Source organism: Salmo salar, chromosome 16, assembly GCF_965601325.2.
Source record: "Salmo salar chromosome 16, fSalSal1, whole genome shotgun sequence".
Lineage (NCBI taxonomy): Eukaryota > Metazoa > Chordata > Actinopteri > Salmoniformes > Salmonidae > Salmo > Salmo salar.
Window position 1 is genome coordinate 72354063 of NC_138306.1, and position 18854 is coordinate 72372916.

Sequence of the window (18854 nt, forward strand, 5' to 3'; positions counted from 1 at the left end):
TGCTTGCAGCTCATTGTTTAAAGCAACGATGTAGTTGATGCGCTGTCTCCCAATGACCTTTTTGTCCTCTGGCGCAAGACTGAGTTGGTACACCGTGCTCTTGAAAAGGTACCCAAGGTATGGTGATGGACTGAGATGTCCATCAATGGCATCCTTCGGGACATCAATTTTTACCATAGGGTTGACTACTCTGCTGCAAATTGATGTTAAGAGGTGTACCAGATTGTCCAAAAGCTTGACAGGATCTGTTTGCTCTCCCTCAAATGACTTCACTGCAACTTGTACGCCGGACAGGATTGATTTCAAGAATGTCAGGTAGACATAGTTGGTCTTGTCCATGTACATGGCGTGGAGCACATCCGCCTTGGTCACCTCAAAGTGGAGTTTCAGTTCTTCCCACTGGCTCAATATACGAGTTACCACAGGCTCAATCAATAGCCAACGTGTGGCACACACTTTGGTGATCTGCAGGGGTTTCTGGACACAATTAATGGTGGCATACACTGCTTTGTATGCCTCACACCGTTTTGGGGAAATCGAAAACCAGTTGTAGGTTTCCCTGATTAAGTACTCAACACTCCTAGGGATGGTTTCTTTGGATGGTGCACTGGCAGCCAATTGTAAAGACTGGCACACACAGCGGATGAGTACCAAATTGGGCAATGCACATTCTTCCTTTAAAATCTTGTGCACCCCAGTCATCACGGACGCATTATCAGTGCCAATACCCTGAAGATTCTCTTTTTTAAGGTTACACTTCAAGAAACTCAACTTCCGCCTTTGCTATTGATCTGGCATCGCCCGCCTCCAATTCAGCCAGCCCGAGAAATGTGGGCACAACGGTTCGTATTTTTAGCACTGAAATACCAAATCACCACACGCAGGTATTTCGAGACATTGACATCGGTGGACTCATCCAAAAGGAGACTGAACTTCTCATCCCCCACATCTGATGTTACCCTTTTGAGAAAATAAGGAGCCAGTACTCCCCTAATCATTTCTGTGCACTTGGTGCGGTGCATTTGGAAGTTTGTTGCTGCCACAGAATCTGAAAAGTCAGCTTTGCAAGCCATACCTAAATGGTCGCATGCTAGCAGCGAACAATGCTCTGCAATGGCCATTGCCATAGTAGCTTCCGCGCTTTTGCAGTTATCCACTTTCTTAACCAACTGTGGTAATGTAGACTGCATTGTGGGGTTGTACGGTTTTGATTTATTTATATGCTTTGCTGTAGCACAATGTTTTTTGATGTCATACATTTTTGCAAGCATTTCTGATTTCCAGTACGCACAGTATGGCCGACAATCATCCCCAATTACTGGCTTCAGCCACCCTTTAAATTCAGGTACAGACTCCCTTTTCTGTACTTCTGGCTATGCAATTTTGATTGAGACATGTTGATTGATGTTGTAATTTCTGTTCAAGATCAAACATTTGTGACCAACTATATTCATTGGGTTTGTCTCGTCGAACGCATACTACTGCTGCTGCAGTCAGCCAACAATGACTTGCAATTTGCTGAAATTGCTGCTGGCCTGCTGCTGCTGACGTCACTCAATGCACTTTTGTAGCCAGGCACACTGTGTGTTGTGACTGAGTGTGTGACAGAGAAAATCGGTTTGGTGTCATTTAGAGGGAAAATGCATTTTAGCGTTTGAGTCACTTTTCAAAAGTTACTAAAAGTTCCAAAAACATTTTTAAAAGTAGCTAAATTTGTTGCTAGGTGCTGTTTGAAAAAAAGTTGCCAGGGTACTCTGAAAAATTGCTAAATCTAGCAACAAAATTGCTAAATTGGCATCACTGGGACGAACACTTTACATGTTGCGTTCATATTTTTGTTCAGTATATTTGAAATGATAATCCATGGCAACCATATTTTAAAATGTAAAACACATTTTCTGTAAAAATCATATTTGTATTAATTATATCGGGATTTAATATGCAGGCCTAATTTCATTTTTTGTCATCTATTAGACATTGATGAAATATGGATGAAGGAATACTTTCATATTCCTTCCATATTGAAGTCAAGAGAACGTTCAGTGGTTTCAAGTTCCTGTCAAAGGAGGTGTAATGAAATCATTTTTGACCTAATTTATTCGAATGACATAACTTGGCTCCGATTGGTCAGAGCTAGACATGTGACGTCCTTGTGCAGAGTTTGGTCTTGCGGAGTTTATGAAAACTGTTACTTTCTTGCGCTGGCGTGGAACATTTCAGACTGGTAAGACTTCAATATTCCACCAGACTGTAGTCTTCTTGAACATGCAAAAGTTGAGGATAGGCTAGCTATCATAATTGATCGAACAAATATTTATTATTATGTAATGGACAGTGCGCATTCGTGTTATTGAAATGGAGAGTTTGACAGTTTTCTTCAATAGTAAAATAGTGTTTTTTTCTTCAATAGTAAAAAAGTACTTTGATATGTTTTTAATGGATTTTCACTTCTGTCAACTGTCCATATTGTGTTAGTTGAAACACCGAGAACTTGCATATAACATGAGATTCACATTACACTCAAATAGAAATGCAGGAGTGTTGCACAGATTCCTTCCAGTTTATTTGAACCACATTTTCAATAGTATTTGTTAGTTGTGGTTTTAAGGACATTTTGGCAAGACATTGGCTCATTTTGTAGTGGATAATTTACAAAGAGCAACTGCACAAGAGTACACGTTGAAACCGGCACATAACTGTTGATCCTCGTTCTGTTCCAGCCTGTGTATCTGTCATTCCAATGAACTCCATGAATTGTGGTTGATCGTCAAAGTATTTTTCTGATGATCTTACGGACTGAATAACTACAATAACTGTATTACTATAAGCTACTGTTACATGACGCATATTACTGATGAACTGTGAAAGGCGGATCCAATCATCCCACTTGGTGTATGTCTAACCGCATATTGTGTAATGTGCATATTTCTGTAAGTTGCTGTGATGGGGCAAGGACTTCGTTTGGTACACTGAGGAATGGTGGGTGGGGCTTAATAGAAAATGACTCAAGAAAAAGTGAGTCCCCCAGTAAAATCCTACTTGAGTAAAGTAAAACAGTACTTGGGTTTTAAATATACTTAAGTATCAAAAGTAAATGTAATTGCTAAAATATATTTATGTATCAAAAGTAAAAGTAGAAATCATTTCAAATTCCTTATATTAAGCAATCCAGATCGCACGATGTTCTTTTTTTATTTACGGATAGCCAAGGGCACACGCCAACATAACATAGAAACAAAGCATTTGTGTTTAGTGAGTCTGTCAGATCAGAAGCAGCAGGGATGACCAGGTATTTTCTCTTTAAGTGCGTGAATTAGACCATTTTCCTGTCCTGCTAAGCATTCAAAATGTAACGAGTACTTTTGTGTGTCAGGGAAAATGTATGGAGTAAAAAGTACATCCTTTTCTTCAGGAATGTAGTGAAGTAAAAGTCAAAAATAGTCAAATACAGATACCCAAAAATACTTAAGTAGTACTTTAAAGTATTTTTACTTAAGTACTTTACACCACTGAATGTAGCCTACACTTTCACAATAAATCCATTATTTATTTTAAACAGGTCAACAAAAAAAGCATGATATGAAGAAAATAGTCTATTTCAGAAGAAAATAATAGCATACTCTGAGTTGTCTTGATGTGGCTATGCCAAATGGCTGTGGGCTACACTAGTTCATTTAGCAGACAAGATTTGCTTATAATTCCATGGCATTATTTTATATTATGAAGAATACAATTGAACAAAGCTGAATAAAATATATTTTTTCCAAACGATTTGAGGGAGTGCGCACATGCGGCGGCTATTCTGTGTTGAGCGGTTAACAAAGAAATAGGTACTCCTACAGTATATGCTTAATTTAGAGTTATTAATGTAACTTTAGTTGTTCTACAAACGTTGGGCTATATGTTTTGATTTTTAATACATTGTAAGGCTGCATGATGAGACTCTAATGATGATTTGAAAAAAAAGTCGCTTGAAAGGCATGAGCTCTGCTTTGTTTTTTTGCGCAGGTTGTACACACTCCAATAGTGGCTCATTCAAAATTTGACAAGCACTTGATATTGCCTCGAATTTCACAGCGGCATCCCCTTTGTGGATGTAATGCACCCTAAAAAAATCCATGCATTTTGCAGCCCAGAGTGCGGCTTTGTACCCTTCTCCCTGAGTGCTGTGTAATCCACAAAGCTCTCATCACGTGATCGGGACTTTCTCACAGGCTACAAGTTAACAGACCCATTGGGGACGCAACTGCGTGCATCCTTATCCAATTCCGTGTTGCGTATTGAAGGAACTGTCCACATTTACTTTTCATCAGCCAACAAGATGAGTAGGACTAACGAACAGCAAAATCACTAGCCTATGTCAGTCTACTATCCCCCATAGTGCAAAAGTTGACTATTCAATTCTGTGTGAGAAATAAATATTCCAAACATAGTCTGGGACAGTTGTGGGATGCGATAGATCCCAAATGAATACAACCACTAGCATCAATAAACCTGTTTTATGCAATGTGGCTGACACAACAGATCAGAACCTTTAGCTTAAAATGTTGATAAACTAGAGATGACTTATTACATTTACATTACATTTTAGTCATTTAGCAGACGCTCTTATCCAGAGCGACTTACAGTAGTGAATGCATACATTTCATACAATTACATACATTTTTTTTTTTTTTTTTTTTCTGTGCTGGCCCCCCGTGGGAATCGAACCCACAACCCTGGTGTTGCAAACACCATGCTCTACCAACTGAGCTACAGGGAAGGCTACTGAGCTACAGGGAAGGCTATTAAAAGGCTGTCTGTCTCATCCTGTCCCAGACATGTTTCTGTACCTCCTTGGACTGGTGGTGTTTTACTACCTGTACCGCTGGTTCCGGGAGATCCCCAGAGTCCCAGACAAAGGAGACAAATATGTCTACATCACGGGGTGTGACTCTGGTTTCGGCAACCTACTGGCCAGACATCTGGACGAGCTGGGTTTCTGTGTGATCGCATCCTGCTTCACAGAGAAGGGAGAGGAAGATCTGAGGAAGGCCTGTTCAGGCAGATTCACTACCCTCCACCTGGATGTCAAAAAGAACGAGAGCGTCGACAAAGCAGCTGCTTTGATTAAAGACAAAGTTGGGGCTAGGGGTGAGTGTCAGTGTTTATATTGAAAAGCAAACAGTCCTATCTATCGTCATCATCATTTTGTTTCCAGTCAAATTATGCAATATTACCAGTTCAGTTACATGTGTTGACATTCATGTTGAGTGCCGGAATCTTTGTCCTCACGTCCTCTTCTTATCAAACACCTGTGAAATAATGGATGTTCAGAGAGCTACCTAATGACCTGTCACCTTCTAGGCCTGTGGGCTGTGGTGAACAACGCAGGCGTGGCCATGCCCTCGGCCCCCTGTGATTGGCTGACCATTGATGACTACAAGTCCATGCTGGACGTGAACCTGAACGGGGTCATCGCAGTCACCCTGAGTGTGCTGCCCCTCATCAAGAAGGCCAGGGGTCGCGTGGTCAACGTAGCCAGTGTGTTCGGCAGGATCAGTCCAGGTGGAGGACCTTACACCGTGTCTAAGTATGGAGTGGAGGCCTTCAATGACAGTCTCAGGTGAAACAAGAACATTATCCTATCCATGCCATATTTTTCATCAGTGTTTTTTTGTTTTTTTTTACATACATTCAGTAATCTAGCAATGGTGAACCATAAGCAATACAACTTTGACTGTTTGACTTCAGCGAATGAAACTATAAAAATCTGTAACATATCAGGAGTAAATTTGTAAACAGAAGTTTTGTTACCTTGTTTTTCAGGAGAAACATGGTACCTTTCGGAGTCAAAGTCATCTGCATTGAGCCAGGCTTTTTCAAGACCACCATGACCGACTGGATAGTCCTGGGGAAAAGCTTCAAGCAGCTGTGGGAGAAGATGCCGCAAGAAGTCAGAGATGATTATGGACCTGATTATTTGGACAAGGGTAAATATAAAAGTTTTATTTTCCTGCATTCTGGAATGTATTAATTTGCACAAATGTTTTCTATAGCCTATGCAATATTTGGCAATTTTTTTATTCTGTCTGCCCTCTGTGACATCAGTCTTTCAAAGGATTTGATCTATTCAGAAAGCATTATTCACCCCAATGTTCTAGTGTAGGTGGCCATCTTGAATAGCTAAAGACAAACCTTCCCTGTCCCTTCTAGTGGACATGAGGATGAGGGAGAAGCTTGCCAAGATGTCCGACGCCGACCTGATGAAGGTGGTGAGCTGTATGGAGCACGCCGTCTCTGCAGTCCGTCCTCGCACCCGTTACTCGCCAGGGTGGGACGCCAAGCTCTTCTGGATCCCTATGTCCTACATGCCAACCAGGTTCGTCGACTGGCTACTGCTCAAGAAAGCCATCATTCCAGCCAAGGCTGTCTACTAAGGGTGCCGTAAGATTGTCAGTGTTTATATGCTGTCAGAACAAATACTTTATTGTGCTGTGCTACTGCTTGTCTTTAATGTATATAACACCTTTGTATCCTCCGGTCTGCATGCCAAAATACAGCATGATGTAAGCTTTGCTACAGACATGGTTTAACCTCTGACAAAAAAATAAAAGCCATAATTGCTATTTGGTACCACCTATTTCCCCTCTTTTATTCAGTGCATTCTCTATGCCAGTATCAAAGATAATGGATAACTGAAGACAGTTCACTCAGGCCGTTCATCATTGGAAAAAAAATTAAGTTAGTTTACTTAAGGGAGTGGCACTACCAATGGACACCCATTCAATCGCAGCTGGGTCTGGTCTACTTAATTCATTGACTTCCATTGAAACAGAATTTGTGGGATGTCTCGCATCCTCTTCCATCTCTGGGCAGTGTTGGGTTGGTCTTTGAAAACTTTACAAGATAAATGGGGATTAAGGTCAAGGTTTGACAGTCTTTGTCCTTGGTGTGCTGATATTGGTATGTTGAAGGTTAACCTGCAATAAGTGACCAAAAAGGAAGTTCACAAGCTTTGAATCATTCAGATTCTCAACTTCACTGATATTAGCCGGTATGATTCAAATACCTCTACGTTCAGGACTTAAATTCTATAAAAAATTTAAATATTGGTAGGAGATAAGTACATCTATGAAAGATTTACACTTATTTTGATCTTGCAGCCCATGTCAGATTTTTACCTTAAATACATACAGTACCAGTCAAAAGTTGACACCTAGTCATTCAAGGGTTTTTATTTTGACCATTTCTACATTCTGGAATAGAGAATACTTCAAACTATGGAATAATGTAGTAACCAAAAAAAAAATAAGTGTTCATGAAGCTGGTTGAGAGAATGCCAAGACTGTGCAAAGCAGTCAAAGCAAAGGGTGGCTACTATGAAGAACCTCAAATTCACTTTTTGATTACATGATATTTCATTGTTTGGTCTTCATTATGCTACAATGTAGAACATTTCAAAAATATAGCTTTTGACTGGTGCTGTACATTAACATGTCCACGTCTCTGCTGAGCAGGGCTAGCGAGTTCAAACTTGTCCTCCACCCACTCAATGTATCTGCAGCAAAGAAAAGTTTAGTATCAGAACTGTCAGTTGGCCTTTACAATTGCAGCTGTGGTAGGAATCTGGATTGCATGTGTTAGTGCTGTTTTTGAACATTTCTTAGCTCTATTTAACTTTTTGGCACAACCCAACTTAGTTATATGGATCAATGACTTATTGAAATCAAGTCTAAAAGCAGTAGATCTTTTCCATTTATGCTTCCCACACCAGCGTCTAACAGCTTTTGGTTGTCGAATGAGGTTTCACAGCAGTTTAGATGGTACAATGATTTTATAGTTACTGTATGTCTTAAAATGCATCACATGCTGGTCTAAAAAGCATCTTACAAATATATCACTGCACTTCATGCAAGGAAAGACAAACACCCCTCAACTTTGACAGCTGTTTTATTTAGTCACTCAAGCATTGTACAAAGCCTTTGAACGCCATCTAGTGGATCAGTGCTGTAGGATGACATTTTACAACCAGTCTGACAGCACCCAGACCGGAATAGCATTTCTACAATACATTGAAAAATGCTACAAAATATACAGTCGAGACCAAACAAAATTGTCAAGACAGATCTTTATTCCATCTTTCATTGGAAACATTAAATAACTTTTCAGGATGACAGATAATTGTGGCATGTGACATTCTTACAAATCAAGTGCTCCTACGCAACCCTGCATTTCTTTCCTTTTCTCCCTCCTTCCCTCAGTTATAGATGAACTTATGCGAGATCCTTAGCCATCTGTGCAGCCTTCTCAACCACCTCCTCAATGGGTCCGACCATGTAGAAAGCCTGCTCGGGCAGGGCATCGTACTCACCTGGAGGGAAAGAATGACCATACACTTAGCTCAAAACAAGCAGAAATTCACACCGGCAACACCAAGGAAATTCATCAGTATAAAGGTAGACGGACAGAAATGACGTTGCCACGAGCAGCACTGCAGATATTGCGATAAGCAAGACTAAGCATTATTCGATTCAGTTACATTGGAGACACATCACCAAAACAGCGAAGTTTAACCTGTTAGGGCTAGGGGGCAGTATTGACACGGCCGGAAAAAAAACGTACCCGATTTAATCTGGTTACTACTCCTGCCCAGTAACTAGAATATGCATATAATTATTGGCTTTGGATAGAAAACACCCTAAAGTTTCTAAAACTGTTTGAATGGTGTCTGTGTATAACAGAACTCAAATGGCAGGCCAAAACCTGAGAAGATTCCATGCAGGAAGTGGCCTGTCTGACAAGTTGTTTCATCTTGGCTCTTTTTATTGAAGACTGAGGATCTTTGCTCTAACGTGACACTTCCTACGGCTCCCATAGGCTCTCAGAGCCTGGGAAAAAGCTGAACGATAGAGGCAGCCTCTGGCTGAAACACATTATCGCTTTTGGCAAGTGGCCGATCAGAGTACTATGGGCTTAGGCGCGTGCCCGAGTCGACCGAATGCTTTATTTTCTTTAGTCTGTTTACCTAAACGCAGATTCCCGGTCGGAATATTATCGCTTTTTTATGAGAAAAATTGCATAAAAATTGATTTTAAACAGCGGTTGACATGCTTTGAAGTACGGTAATGGAATATTTAGAATTTTTTTGTCACGAATTGCGCCATGCTCGTCACCCTTATTTACCCTTTCGGATAGTGTCTTGAACGCACAAACAAAACGCCGCTGTTTGGATATAACTATGGATTATTTTGAACCAAACCAACATTTGTTATTGAAGTAGAAGTCCTGGGAGTGCATTCTGACGAAGACAGCAAAGGTAATAACATTTTTCTTATAGTAAATCTGACTTTGGTGAATGCCAAACTTGCTGGGTGTCTAAATAGCTAGCCCTGTGATGCCGGGCTATCTACTGAGAATATTGCAAAATGTGCTTTCACCGAAAAGCTATTTTAAAATCAGACATATTGAGTGCATAGAGGAGTTCTGTATCTATAATTCTTAAAATAATTATGCTTTTTGTGAACGTTTATCGTGAGTAATTTAGTAAATTCACCGGCAGTGTTCGGTGGGAATGCACGTCACATGCTAATGTAAAAAGCTGTTTTTTGATACAAATATGAACTTGAGTGAACAAAACATGCATGTATTGTATAACAATGTCCTAGGGTTGTCATCTGATGAAGATCAAAGGTTAGTGCGCATTTAGCTGTGGTTTGGGTTTATGTGACATTATATGCTAGCTTGAAAAATGGGTGTCTGATTATTTCTGGCTGGGTACTCTGCTGACAATCTAATGTTTTGCTTTCGTTGTAAAGCCTTTTTGAAATCGGACAGTGTGGTTAGATTAACGAGAGTCTTGTCTTTAAAATGGTGTAAAATAGTCATGTTTGAAAAATTGAAGTTTATGCATTTGAGGTTTTTGAATAACGCACCACGGGATTACACTGGCTGTTACGTAGGTGGGACGATTTGGTGCCACCTACCCTAGAGAGGTTCAAACCTGTTGGGGATAGGGGGCAGTATTGAGAATTTTGAAAAAAAATGTGCCCATTTTTAACTGCCTCCTACACCAACTCAGAAGCTAGGATATGCATATTAACAGATTTGGATAGAAAACACTGAATTTTCTAAAACTGTTTGAATGGTGTCTGTAAGTATAACAGAACTCATATGGCAGTCAAAACCCTGAGACAAATTCTGACAGGAAGTGGATACCTGATGTGTTGAATGACTTTTAAGCCTATGCCATTGAAACACAGGGACGTATTAATCATTGAGCACTTCCTACGCCATCCACTAGATGTCACCAGTCTTTACAAAGTGGTTTGAGTCTGAAAACTGACTGAACAAGAGACTTGGAACGTTGGTCATAAGCGGATGGCCGATACGACTCTGGCACGCGAGTGCATGTTTGGGTACTCTCGTTCCAATACGTTTTAAAAGAGAATGCAATCGTCCGCCTTGAATATTATTGAAGTTCTGATTGAAAAAGGACCTAATGATTTATGCTATACAACGTTTGAACGAACGTAAATATTTTTTTTCCTTTGATGAAGACAAGTCCGGCGGGCGTCTTTCATGTTTTTGAGTAGCCTACAGGACGCGCTAACACGGAGCTTTTTGGACATAAATGATGAGCTTTTTCAAACAAAACTACATTTGTTATGGACCTGGGATTCCTGGAAGTGCCTTCTAATGAAGATAAATGGTAAAGGATTATTTACATAGTATTTTTGATTTTAGCTCTCCCCAACATGGCGCTTAGTCTATCGCGTAGCCTATTTTTCTGGGCGCAGTACTCAGATTATTGCAAAGTGTGATTTCCCAGTAAAGTTATTTTTAAATCTGGCAATGCGGTTGCATTCAAGAGATGTTAATCTATAATTCTTTGAATGACAATATAATATTTTCGAATAGTAATTATTTAATTTGTTTTGCTGATTGACTGGCGGTATTGGAGGGAAAATATTTCCTCAACATCAATGCCATAGTAAAACGCTGTTTTTGGATATAAATATGAACTTGATAGAACAAAAAATGCATGTATTGTCTAACAATGTCCTAGGAGTGTCATCTGATGAAGATTGTCAAAGGTTAGTGCATAATTTTAGCTGGTTCTCTGCTTTTGGTGACGCCTGTCTTTGCATTGACAAAACATTACACAGCTATTTTCAATGTACTGTCCTAACATAATCTAACTTTATGCTTCCGCCGTAAAGCCTTTTTGAAATCGGACAACGTGGTTAGATTAAGGAGATGTTTATTTTTCAAAGGGTGTAAGATAGTTGTATGTTTGAGAAATTTGAATTATGACATTTAATTGTTTTCAAATTTGGCGCCCTTGATATTTCACCTGCTGTTGATAGGATGTACCAGGGGTGGGATGCTTGCGTCCCACGTTCCCAGACAGGTTAACCTCATGCTTCTAATGCTCTTAGTAGTTGCAGAAATTGACCCACTAAGCGGTTTACTTTGCGTATCTACGTCATATCACAGTGCATCTTTAAACCAAATCACAAGTACTACGTACCATTTAGAATGCTCTGGAAGCCACTGATGGTCTCCTTGAGTGGCACCAGCTTGCCAGCGTGACCAGTGAAGACTTCTGCCACCTGGAAGGGCTGGGACAAGAAACGCTGGATCTTGCGGGCACGAGACACAATCAGCTTGTCCTCCTCAGACAACTCATCCATACCCAGGATTGCAATGATATCCTGCAGGGACTTATAGTCCTGAGGGGAGAGTTGTAGGCATAATGTTAAGGGCAAGGTCGGTCATTCATTATTAGAAGCTGTGTACTGCCGCGTTCCATATCTGTAGATTGTGAGGTGTGTAACACTTACTTTTAAGCATTTTACGCCACCGTTATTGCTCTCTGCATGCATGCTACGTGTTGCTTGTCCTATGTTGCTCTGCATGTGCTCATTGTCATGGGAATGTTGGGCATCTCCGGCGCGGCCCACGCTTGGATTGCGTCCTACCTGACAGGTCGCTCCTACCAGGTGGCGTGGCGAGAATCTGTCTCCGCACCATGCGCTCTCACCACTGGTGTCCCCCAGGGCTCTGTTCTAGGCCCTCTCCTATTCTCGCTATACACCAAGTCACTTGGCTCTGTCATATCCTCACATGGTCTCTCCTATCATTGCTATGCAGACGACACACAATTAATCTTCTCCTTTCCCCCTTCTGATAACCAGGCGGCGAATCGCATCTGTGCATGTCTGTCAGACATATCAGTGTGGACGACGGATCACCAGGTCAAGCTGAACCTCGGCAAGACGGCGCTGCTCTTCCTCCCGGGGAAGGACTGCCCGTTCCATGATCTCACAATCACGGTTGACAACTCCCTTGTCCCCTCCTCCCAGAGTGCTAAGAACCTTGGCGTGATCCTGGACAACACCCTGTCGTTCTCCACTAACATCAAGGCGGTGACCCGATCCTGTAGGTTCATGCTCTACAACATTCGCAGAGTACGACCCTGCCTCACAGGAAGCGGCGCAAGGCCCTAATCCAGGCACTTGTCATCTCCCGTCTGGATTACTGCAACTCGCTGTTGGCTGGGCTCCCTGCCTGTGCCATTAAACCCCTACAACTCATCCAGAACGCCGCAGCCCGTCTGGTGTTCAACCTTCCCAAGTTCTCTCACGTCACCCCGCTCCTCCGCTCTCTCCACTGGCTTCCAGTTGAAGCTCGCATCCGCTACAAGACCATGGTGATTGCCTACGGAGCTGTGAAGGGAACGGCACCTCCATACCTTCAGGCTCTGATCAGGCCCTACACCCAAACAAGGGCACTGCGTTCATCCACCTCTGGCCTGCTCGCCTCCCTACCTCTGCGGAAGCACAGTTCCCGCTCAGCCCAGTCAAAACTGTTCGCTGCTCTGGCACCCCAATGGTGGAACATGCTCCCTCACGACGCCAGGACAGCGGAGTCAATCACCACCTTCCGGAGACACCTGAAACCCCACCTCTTTAAGGAATACCTAGGACAGGATAAAGTAATCCTTCTAACCCCCCCCCCCCCCCCCAAAAGATTTAGATGCACTATTGTAAAGTGGTTGTTCCACTGGATATCATAAGGTGAATGCACCAATTTGTAAGTCGCTCTGGTTAAGAGCGTCTGCTAAATGACTTAAATGTAAATGTATGTAAATGGAATGGTTTAATAACCTGCCAGTGTGTGCATCTGAAAATTTGCCAGGTGGCTAAATCCAGCACTTCTACTGAAACAGAACATGCACTGTCCCTGTTAAACAAACAAAACTTAAAGGTTGGGGTGACTGACACCAGGGGGGGGGGGGCTTTAAGACACTAACCTGGAGGATCTTCTGCACACCACGAGCAACGTCATAGTGCTCAGCGCCGACAATGTTGGGGTCCATGATACGGGAGGTGGAATCCAGGGGATCAACAGCAGGGTAGATTCCCAGCTCAGCGATGGCACGGGACAGCACAGTGGTGGCGTCCAAGTGAGCGAAGGTGGTGGCAGGGGCGGGATCAGTCAAATCATCAGCTGGCACATAGATGGCCTTAGAGAAGACAGGTTGTTACAGTCACGTAGCATTTCAGTCTTGAAGCCATGTCAGACTATTGGTACTACAGACTGCCATGTTTGCATGGCCCTCCAACAGGCCTATGCTGCTTGAACTCCAGCTTACCTGCACAGAGGTGATGGAACCCTTCTTGGTGGTGGTGATTCTCTCCTGCATGGTACCCATGTCAGTGGCAAGGGTAGGCTGGTAACCCACAGCGGAGGGGATTCGACCCAGCAGGGCAGACACCTCGGAGCCAGCCTGGGTGAAGCGGAAGATGTTGTCGATGAAGAGCAGCACATCCTGACCCTCCTGGTCACGGAAATACTCCGCCACGGTCAGACCAGTCAGAGCCACACGGGCACGGGCGCCTGGGGGCTCGTTCATTTGTCCGTACACCAGCGCTACCTAGTGGTGTGGAGGAGAGGGCACCGTTAAAGAATATATCTAGGTCAACCCATAATAAAAACTGACGTGTCGCACACACACACCGACAAGTCATTGCACAAAATAGTATGCAGCATCATCTGGATATGTATACAACATTCACCTTTGCTACCATCTGTCAAGCAGTTTATGCACACATTCTATATATCCAGCATATGTACCACACCAAACGCACTGCAACTATCTCTGCAAGGCAAACATAGCATTTCAATGGAAATGAATGCAATTCTGACGTGAACGTCAAGTCAAGTGGGTAATGTGGTCAACTTTCCAGACTGGTGATATGCTACAATATATAACTTTTTGGGAAACCTGACTTTGGATTTATACAACCAGGAAATGTCAGAGCGATTCCTGTATATTGCACCTTACATTTTGACATTCAACTGGGGGATTTTTCCCTGTGACAACTTTAAATACCATCAATCTGTATAAGACTCCTTAGAGGCACCTGCTTATGACTGTCAAATGTAACCAGTTGGTCACCTTGGAGGTGTCGTCCTTCAGGTTGATGACACCTGACTCAATCATCTCATGGTACAAGTCATTTCCCTCACGGGTACGCTCTCCCACTCCGGCAAACACAGAGTAACCACCATGGGCCTTGGCCACGTTGTTAATCAGCTCCATGATCAACACAGTCTTGCCCACACCAGCACCACCAAACAGACCTAAAGAAAGGGAAGCAACTTAGTCATTAAACTTGAATTAGCTAATTGCAGAAAAGTGTAACAATGAGGATGTTGGTTGTCCCACGTACCAATTTTGCCTCCCTTGGCATAGGGAGCCAGCAGATCTACCACCTTGATGCCAGTTACCAGGATCTCCTGCTCCACACTCATGTCAGTGAACTCTGGGGCCTCGGCATGGATGGCTGCGGTCCTAATTTTTGTAAAATGTATAATCAGAGCCAACACTTCACTTTGAACAAGCAATTTCCAATTGTGTATCATTCATAGTCTCAAGACGATTCTAGTAGTCATGCATTAAAAATAATTGAATATGGATGTAAATATTGTGATTGCCATATCTAACTATGAATTGGCTGATAGAGAAAGTGCTTACTGCTTAGTGGAGATGGGTCCCCTCTCGTCAATGGGCTCTCCAATGACGTTCATGATTCTGCCCAGGGTCTCGGGACCAACTGGGATTCTGATGGGATCGCCAGTGTCTACAACCTTCTGTCCACGGACAAGACCTTCTGTACCATCCATGGCAATGGTACGCACAGTATTCTCACCTGAAAGTCAACATAACAAATTTCATCCGAATAAGCTGTTATTGATTATGCAATGTTGGTACAATGCCTTTGCAGACAATGGCTGTGTTTACACAAGTAGACAAATTCTGATCTCTGCCCAATTATTGGCAAAAAAGACAATTCTATACAAGTTAGGCTGCCTCTAAATGCAGGTCAAATGACTTACCAAGATGTTGTGCCACCTCCAGCACCAGCCTGGACTCACGACCAGCAACTTCCAGGGCATTGAGGATGGGTGGGAGGCCCTCATCAAACTGGACGTCAACGACGGCACCGATGACCGCTACGATCCTTCCATGGGCGAAGGCAGCAGCAGCAGCAGGTGCAGAGTAGTCTCTACCTGTAAAAGTGCATTGACCCAAAACCGTATGACTGAGTGAAATATCAATAATACGCGATGTCTGCTGACCCTTGCCAAGATATCCTACACAACGTAAAGGGTTGGAAATGTAATATCACCTGTGTAGCTAGCCATGTGCACAAGAGCAAACCCCAGACCTGCCAACCCTGTCCAACTTTTTAGAGTACCAGACACGTGCAGCAAATTGGAGATTCAACTCGCATGCATACAACACACCAAATTGGGGTTCTTTCCTGAGTGACTGCACCAAATGAAGCCTAAAAATGTTGGAATTTTTGACAGCATTCCATTTACACATGGTGAAAGTCACTAACAACATTAACTAGAAAGAACACAAAGGGCCTTCATTCTCAGAGTTTGTTTAATTAAACAAATAAGTTGCGTTTTGGTACAAAAGTCTTATCCACGATAAAAAACATTCACTGATATAAGAATAAATGTCTGAAGCAGAGCATCAAATAAACATGTTATCCATAATAACACAGAGTGCAAACTACCTACACAAAGCTTAAGTAGGCTACCACAAAGGGAATCGGAACGCTGTTCGCTAGAAGAGGCCAGTGTTGTAGCCTATGTAAAGGTGCCTATTGTATTTCTTTGCCGCACATACATCATTTCGAAATTGAGAAAAACTCAAATCTAGTGCAAAGGTATTATAGAAGCCTCTATAGCTAATAACGGACTCTCATTCTTCATCGCGCAGTTTTCCAAACTCCCGACTCCATTTAATGCTAAGATAAAAAAGTATAATCAAAAATAAATATAAGTAATGCTTTTTGTGACGTGGATCATAATTAGTTATTCTATTTGGTTGCGTGATCCTCGTAATATTACGTGGAAAATACAACTAATGGGACGCAGAATTAAATGTTTCTCACACTTCCACAAATGAGACCAGTTATTTTTCGTATTTGCATTTAATTTCTTTCACTAACAAATGCAAGTGAACTGCTGGCACCACAGAGCCCACTGAATGTCCATCTTATGATCGCTAACGTTAGCTTGATACAATTAGTGTTTACCTTTCCACAACACAAGGAGTCGAAAGGGGATTTGTCCATGTGTTTACGTACAGCTGACAGTTGGCAAACTCAGCATCACAACAAACAGGAGGGGCTACTTCGAATAATGATGTATTACTCGCCATGTCCGTTGACACGAACTCCGTACATGTCTGTTGCAGCTCGAGAATCGGGACGTTAGATTTACTCAGTGGATTTTTTTAATGAAAATGCAAATAAAATTCAGGCCCTATTCATTTCTGCGTACTTTTAACTCGGATGTCGTGCCCGACAGAATTGCGTAGTTGGTACGCAAAAAGGGTGCAAGTTGGGAGGTCGGAAACGCCGAAGCAAACTCAATGTCAAGTATTTTCGGCCATGTTGTGCAGGAGAATTGCTACAGCTCAGCAATTCAAGTAATCAGCTAGCTAGTTAACAAATTCTTAAAAAACGAATACCTTCGAAGACCGATACATGTCAAGGCAACCGAGTTACTAAGGTGACATTGGTATTTTTGTAACTTGGCCTAATAAGTTAGCCCTAGCTAGTTGTCAGATGGCTAGCAAACTACTGTAACGTCACATTAACCAGACGTGTGAATAAGTGAAACTGCTAGTTAGTTAAAGCAAAATATTTTGAAGTTCATTTCTACTCGTTCTAAGCTAGTTGCCTACTCCGAAATAACATCGACAGTGATTCAATTAGTAATTGAATGACACTTAGCTGGCTAACTAGCCACAGTATGGACTCACTAGCGCGAGCCTCCAAACCTCATGTCATACAAAGGTCATTTCAATTTACACAAGAATCATGTCACTCAGCTATATGTACTTACGTCACATATTAATATAACAATTAAATCGAATGCATGGCGTAAGTTCAACATTAAATTAGTACACGAAATTATGGATGGTAAAAAATGTGAGGCCTGCTACACAGAAGACAGCGTTTAGCTTTGGGCTAAAGTTAACTAGCAGTTAGCCTAATACCAGTTCTGCTCCAAACGGTTCGCTACCCCTGTAACATGCAATATGCTTGCAAAACTTACGTCCAAGGACAGATGGAGAGCCAACAAGGGCCTTCAGGGGCTGGACCCCAGGCTTAAGTGCCTGGAGAGCCCCGGTGCAGCAGCGTCCCACAGCTCCTAACATTGTCAAAATGGCTGAAGGTGGAAAAGAGACGAAATGACTTGTGCCTTTATAATGAATGACCGCGGAGCTGAACTGAGCGTGCGCGCAACTTCAGGGCCAAACTGAGCAGGCGCACTTCGTGATTTATTTTACATTGATTGCTACTTCCACATATTACTGTCATACTACAACACTTGTAATTGTCTTCGCAACATTACAAATCACGTATCATGTCAATTCAGCAAGAATAATCATGTATAATGTTCTAACAACCTAGATAACATTCAAACTCAAGGTCACTATAGGTTTGTGTGTGTGTGCGTGCGTGTGTGTGTGTGTGTGTGTGTGTGTGTGTGTGTGTATAATGCAGTAAGTAATGCAGTAAGTAAGTGAATACTCATCTCCCCAAAACACAGCAACACACAAACATACATTGCCTTTGGAAAGTATTCAGACCCCTTAACTTTTTCCACATTTTGTTGCGTTATAGCCTTATTCTAAAATGGATTAAAAAAAATTACATCTTCAGCAATCTACACACAATACCCAATAAAGACAAAGTGAAAACAGGTTTTTAGAAATTTTTGCAAATTTATTACAAATAACAGAAATATCTTATTTACATAAGTATTCAGACCCTTTGCTATGAGACTCGAAAATTGAGCTCAGGTGCATCCTATTTCCATTGATCATCCTTTAAATGTTTCTACAACTTGATTGGAGTCCACCTGTGGTAAATTCAATTGATTGGACATTAAAAAGGCACACACTTGTCTATATAAGGTCCCACAGTTGACAGAGCATGTCAGAGCAAAAACCAAGCCATGAGGTTGAAGGAATTGTCCGTAGTGCACCGAGACATGATTGTGTCGAGGCACATTTCTGGGGAAGGGTACCAAACTTTTCCTTGAGCTGGCCGCCCGGCAAAACTGAGCAATCGGTGGGAGAAGGGGCTTGGTCAGGGAGGTGACCAAAAACCTGATGGTCACTCTGACAGAGCTCTAGAGTTCCTCTGTGGAGATGGGAGAACCTTCCAGAAGGACAACCATCTCTGCAGCACTCCATCAATAAGGGCTTTATGGTAGAGTGGCCAGACAGAAGCCACTCCAAAGTAAAAGGCATATGACAGCTCACTTGGAGT

The 18854-nt window shown here is 42.2% G+C and overlaps 2 protein-coding genes across 2 annotated transcripts; one reads left to right on the forward strand and one right to left on the reverse strand.

Moving 5' to 3' along the window:
• The first annotated feature begins 2119 nt into the window (after positions 1 to 2119).
• On the forward strand, positions 2120 to 6608 carry LOC106574554 (retinol dehydrogenase 7). Its single transcript, XM_014150524.3, has 5 exons — positions 2120 to 2224; positions 4819 to 5133; positions 5347 to 5605; positions 5809 to 5972; positions 6196 to 6608. The coding sequence occupies exons 1-5, from the start codon at positions 2179 to 2181 to the stop codon at positions 6417 to 6419; spliced, it is 1008 nt and encodes a 335-aa protein (XP_014005999.1). The 5' UTR covers positions 2120 to 2178; the 3' UTR covers positions 6420 to 6608.
• Positions 6609 to 7916: 1308 nt separating this feature from the next.
• LOC106574550 (ATP synthase F(1) complex catalytic subunit beta, mitochondrial) lies at positions 7917 to 17824 on the reverse strand. The gene is made up of 9 exons (XM_014150514.3): positions 17632 to 17824; positions 15388 to 15561; positions 15026 to 15200; positions 14721 to 14842; positions 14447 to 14631; positions 13640 to 13921; positions 13298 to 13510; positions 11513 to 11714; positions 7917 to 8353 (listed from the first exon to the last, which is right to left on the reverse strand). The coding sequence occupies exons 1-9, from the start codon at positions 17732 to 17734 to the stop codon at positions 8256 to 8258; spliced, it is 1554 nt and encodes a 517-aa protein (XP_014005989.1). The 5' UTR covers positions 17735 to 17824; the 3' UTR covers positions 7917 to 8255.
• Positions 17825 to 18854: the final 1030 nt, after the last annotated feature.

Coding starts and splice junctions, on each gene's coding strand:
- LOC106574554 (XM_014150524.3), top strand. CDS start 2,179: ATGAAAACTGTTACTTTCTTGCGCTGGCGTGGAACATTTCAGACTG. Junction 5,134..5,346: donor AGACAAAGTTGGGGCTAGGG/GTGAGTGTCAGT, acceptor GTCACCTTCTAG/GCCTGTGGGCTGTGGTGAAC. Junction 5,606..5,808: donor GCCTTCAATGACAGTCTCAG/GTGAAACAAGAA, acceptor CTTGTTTTTCAG/GAGAAACATGGTACCTTTCG.
- LOC106574550 (XM_014150514.3), bottom strand. CDS start 17,734: ATGTTAGGAGCTGTGGGACGCTGCTGCACCGGGGCTCTCCAGGCACTT. Junction 15,562..17,631: donor CTCTCCATCTGTCCTTGGAC/GTAAGTTTTGCA, acceptor GCACTTTTACAG/GTAGAGACTACTCTGCACCT. Junction 14,843..15,025: donor GGACCCATCTCCACTAAGCA/GTAAGCACTTTC, acceptor TACAAAAATTAG/GACCGCAGCCATCCATGCCG.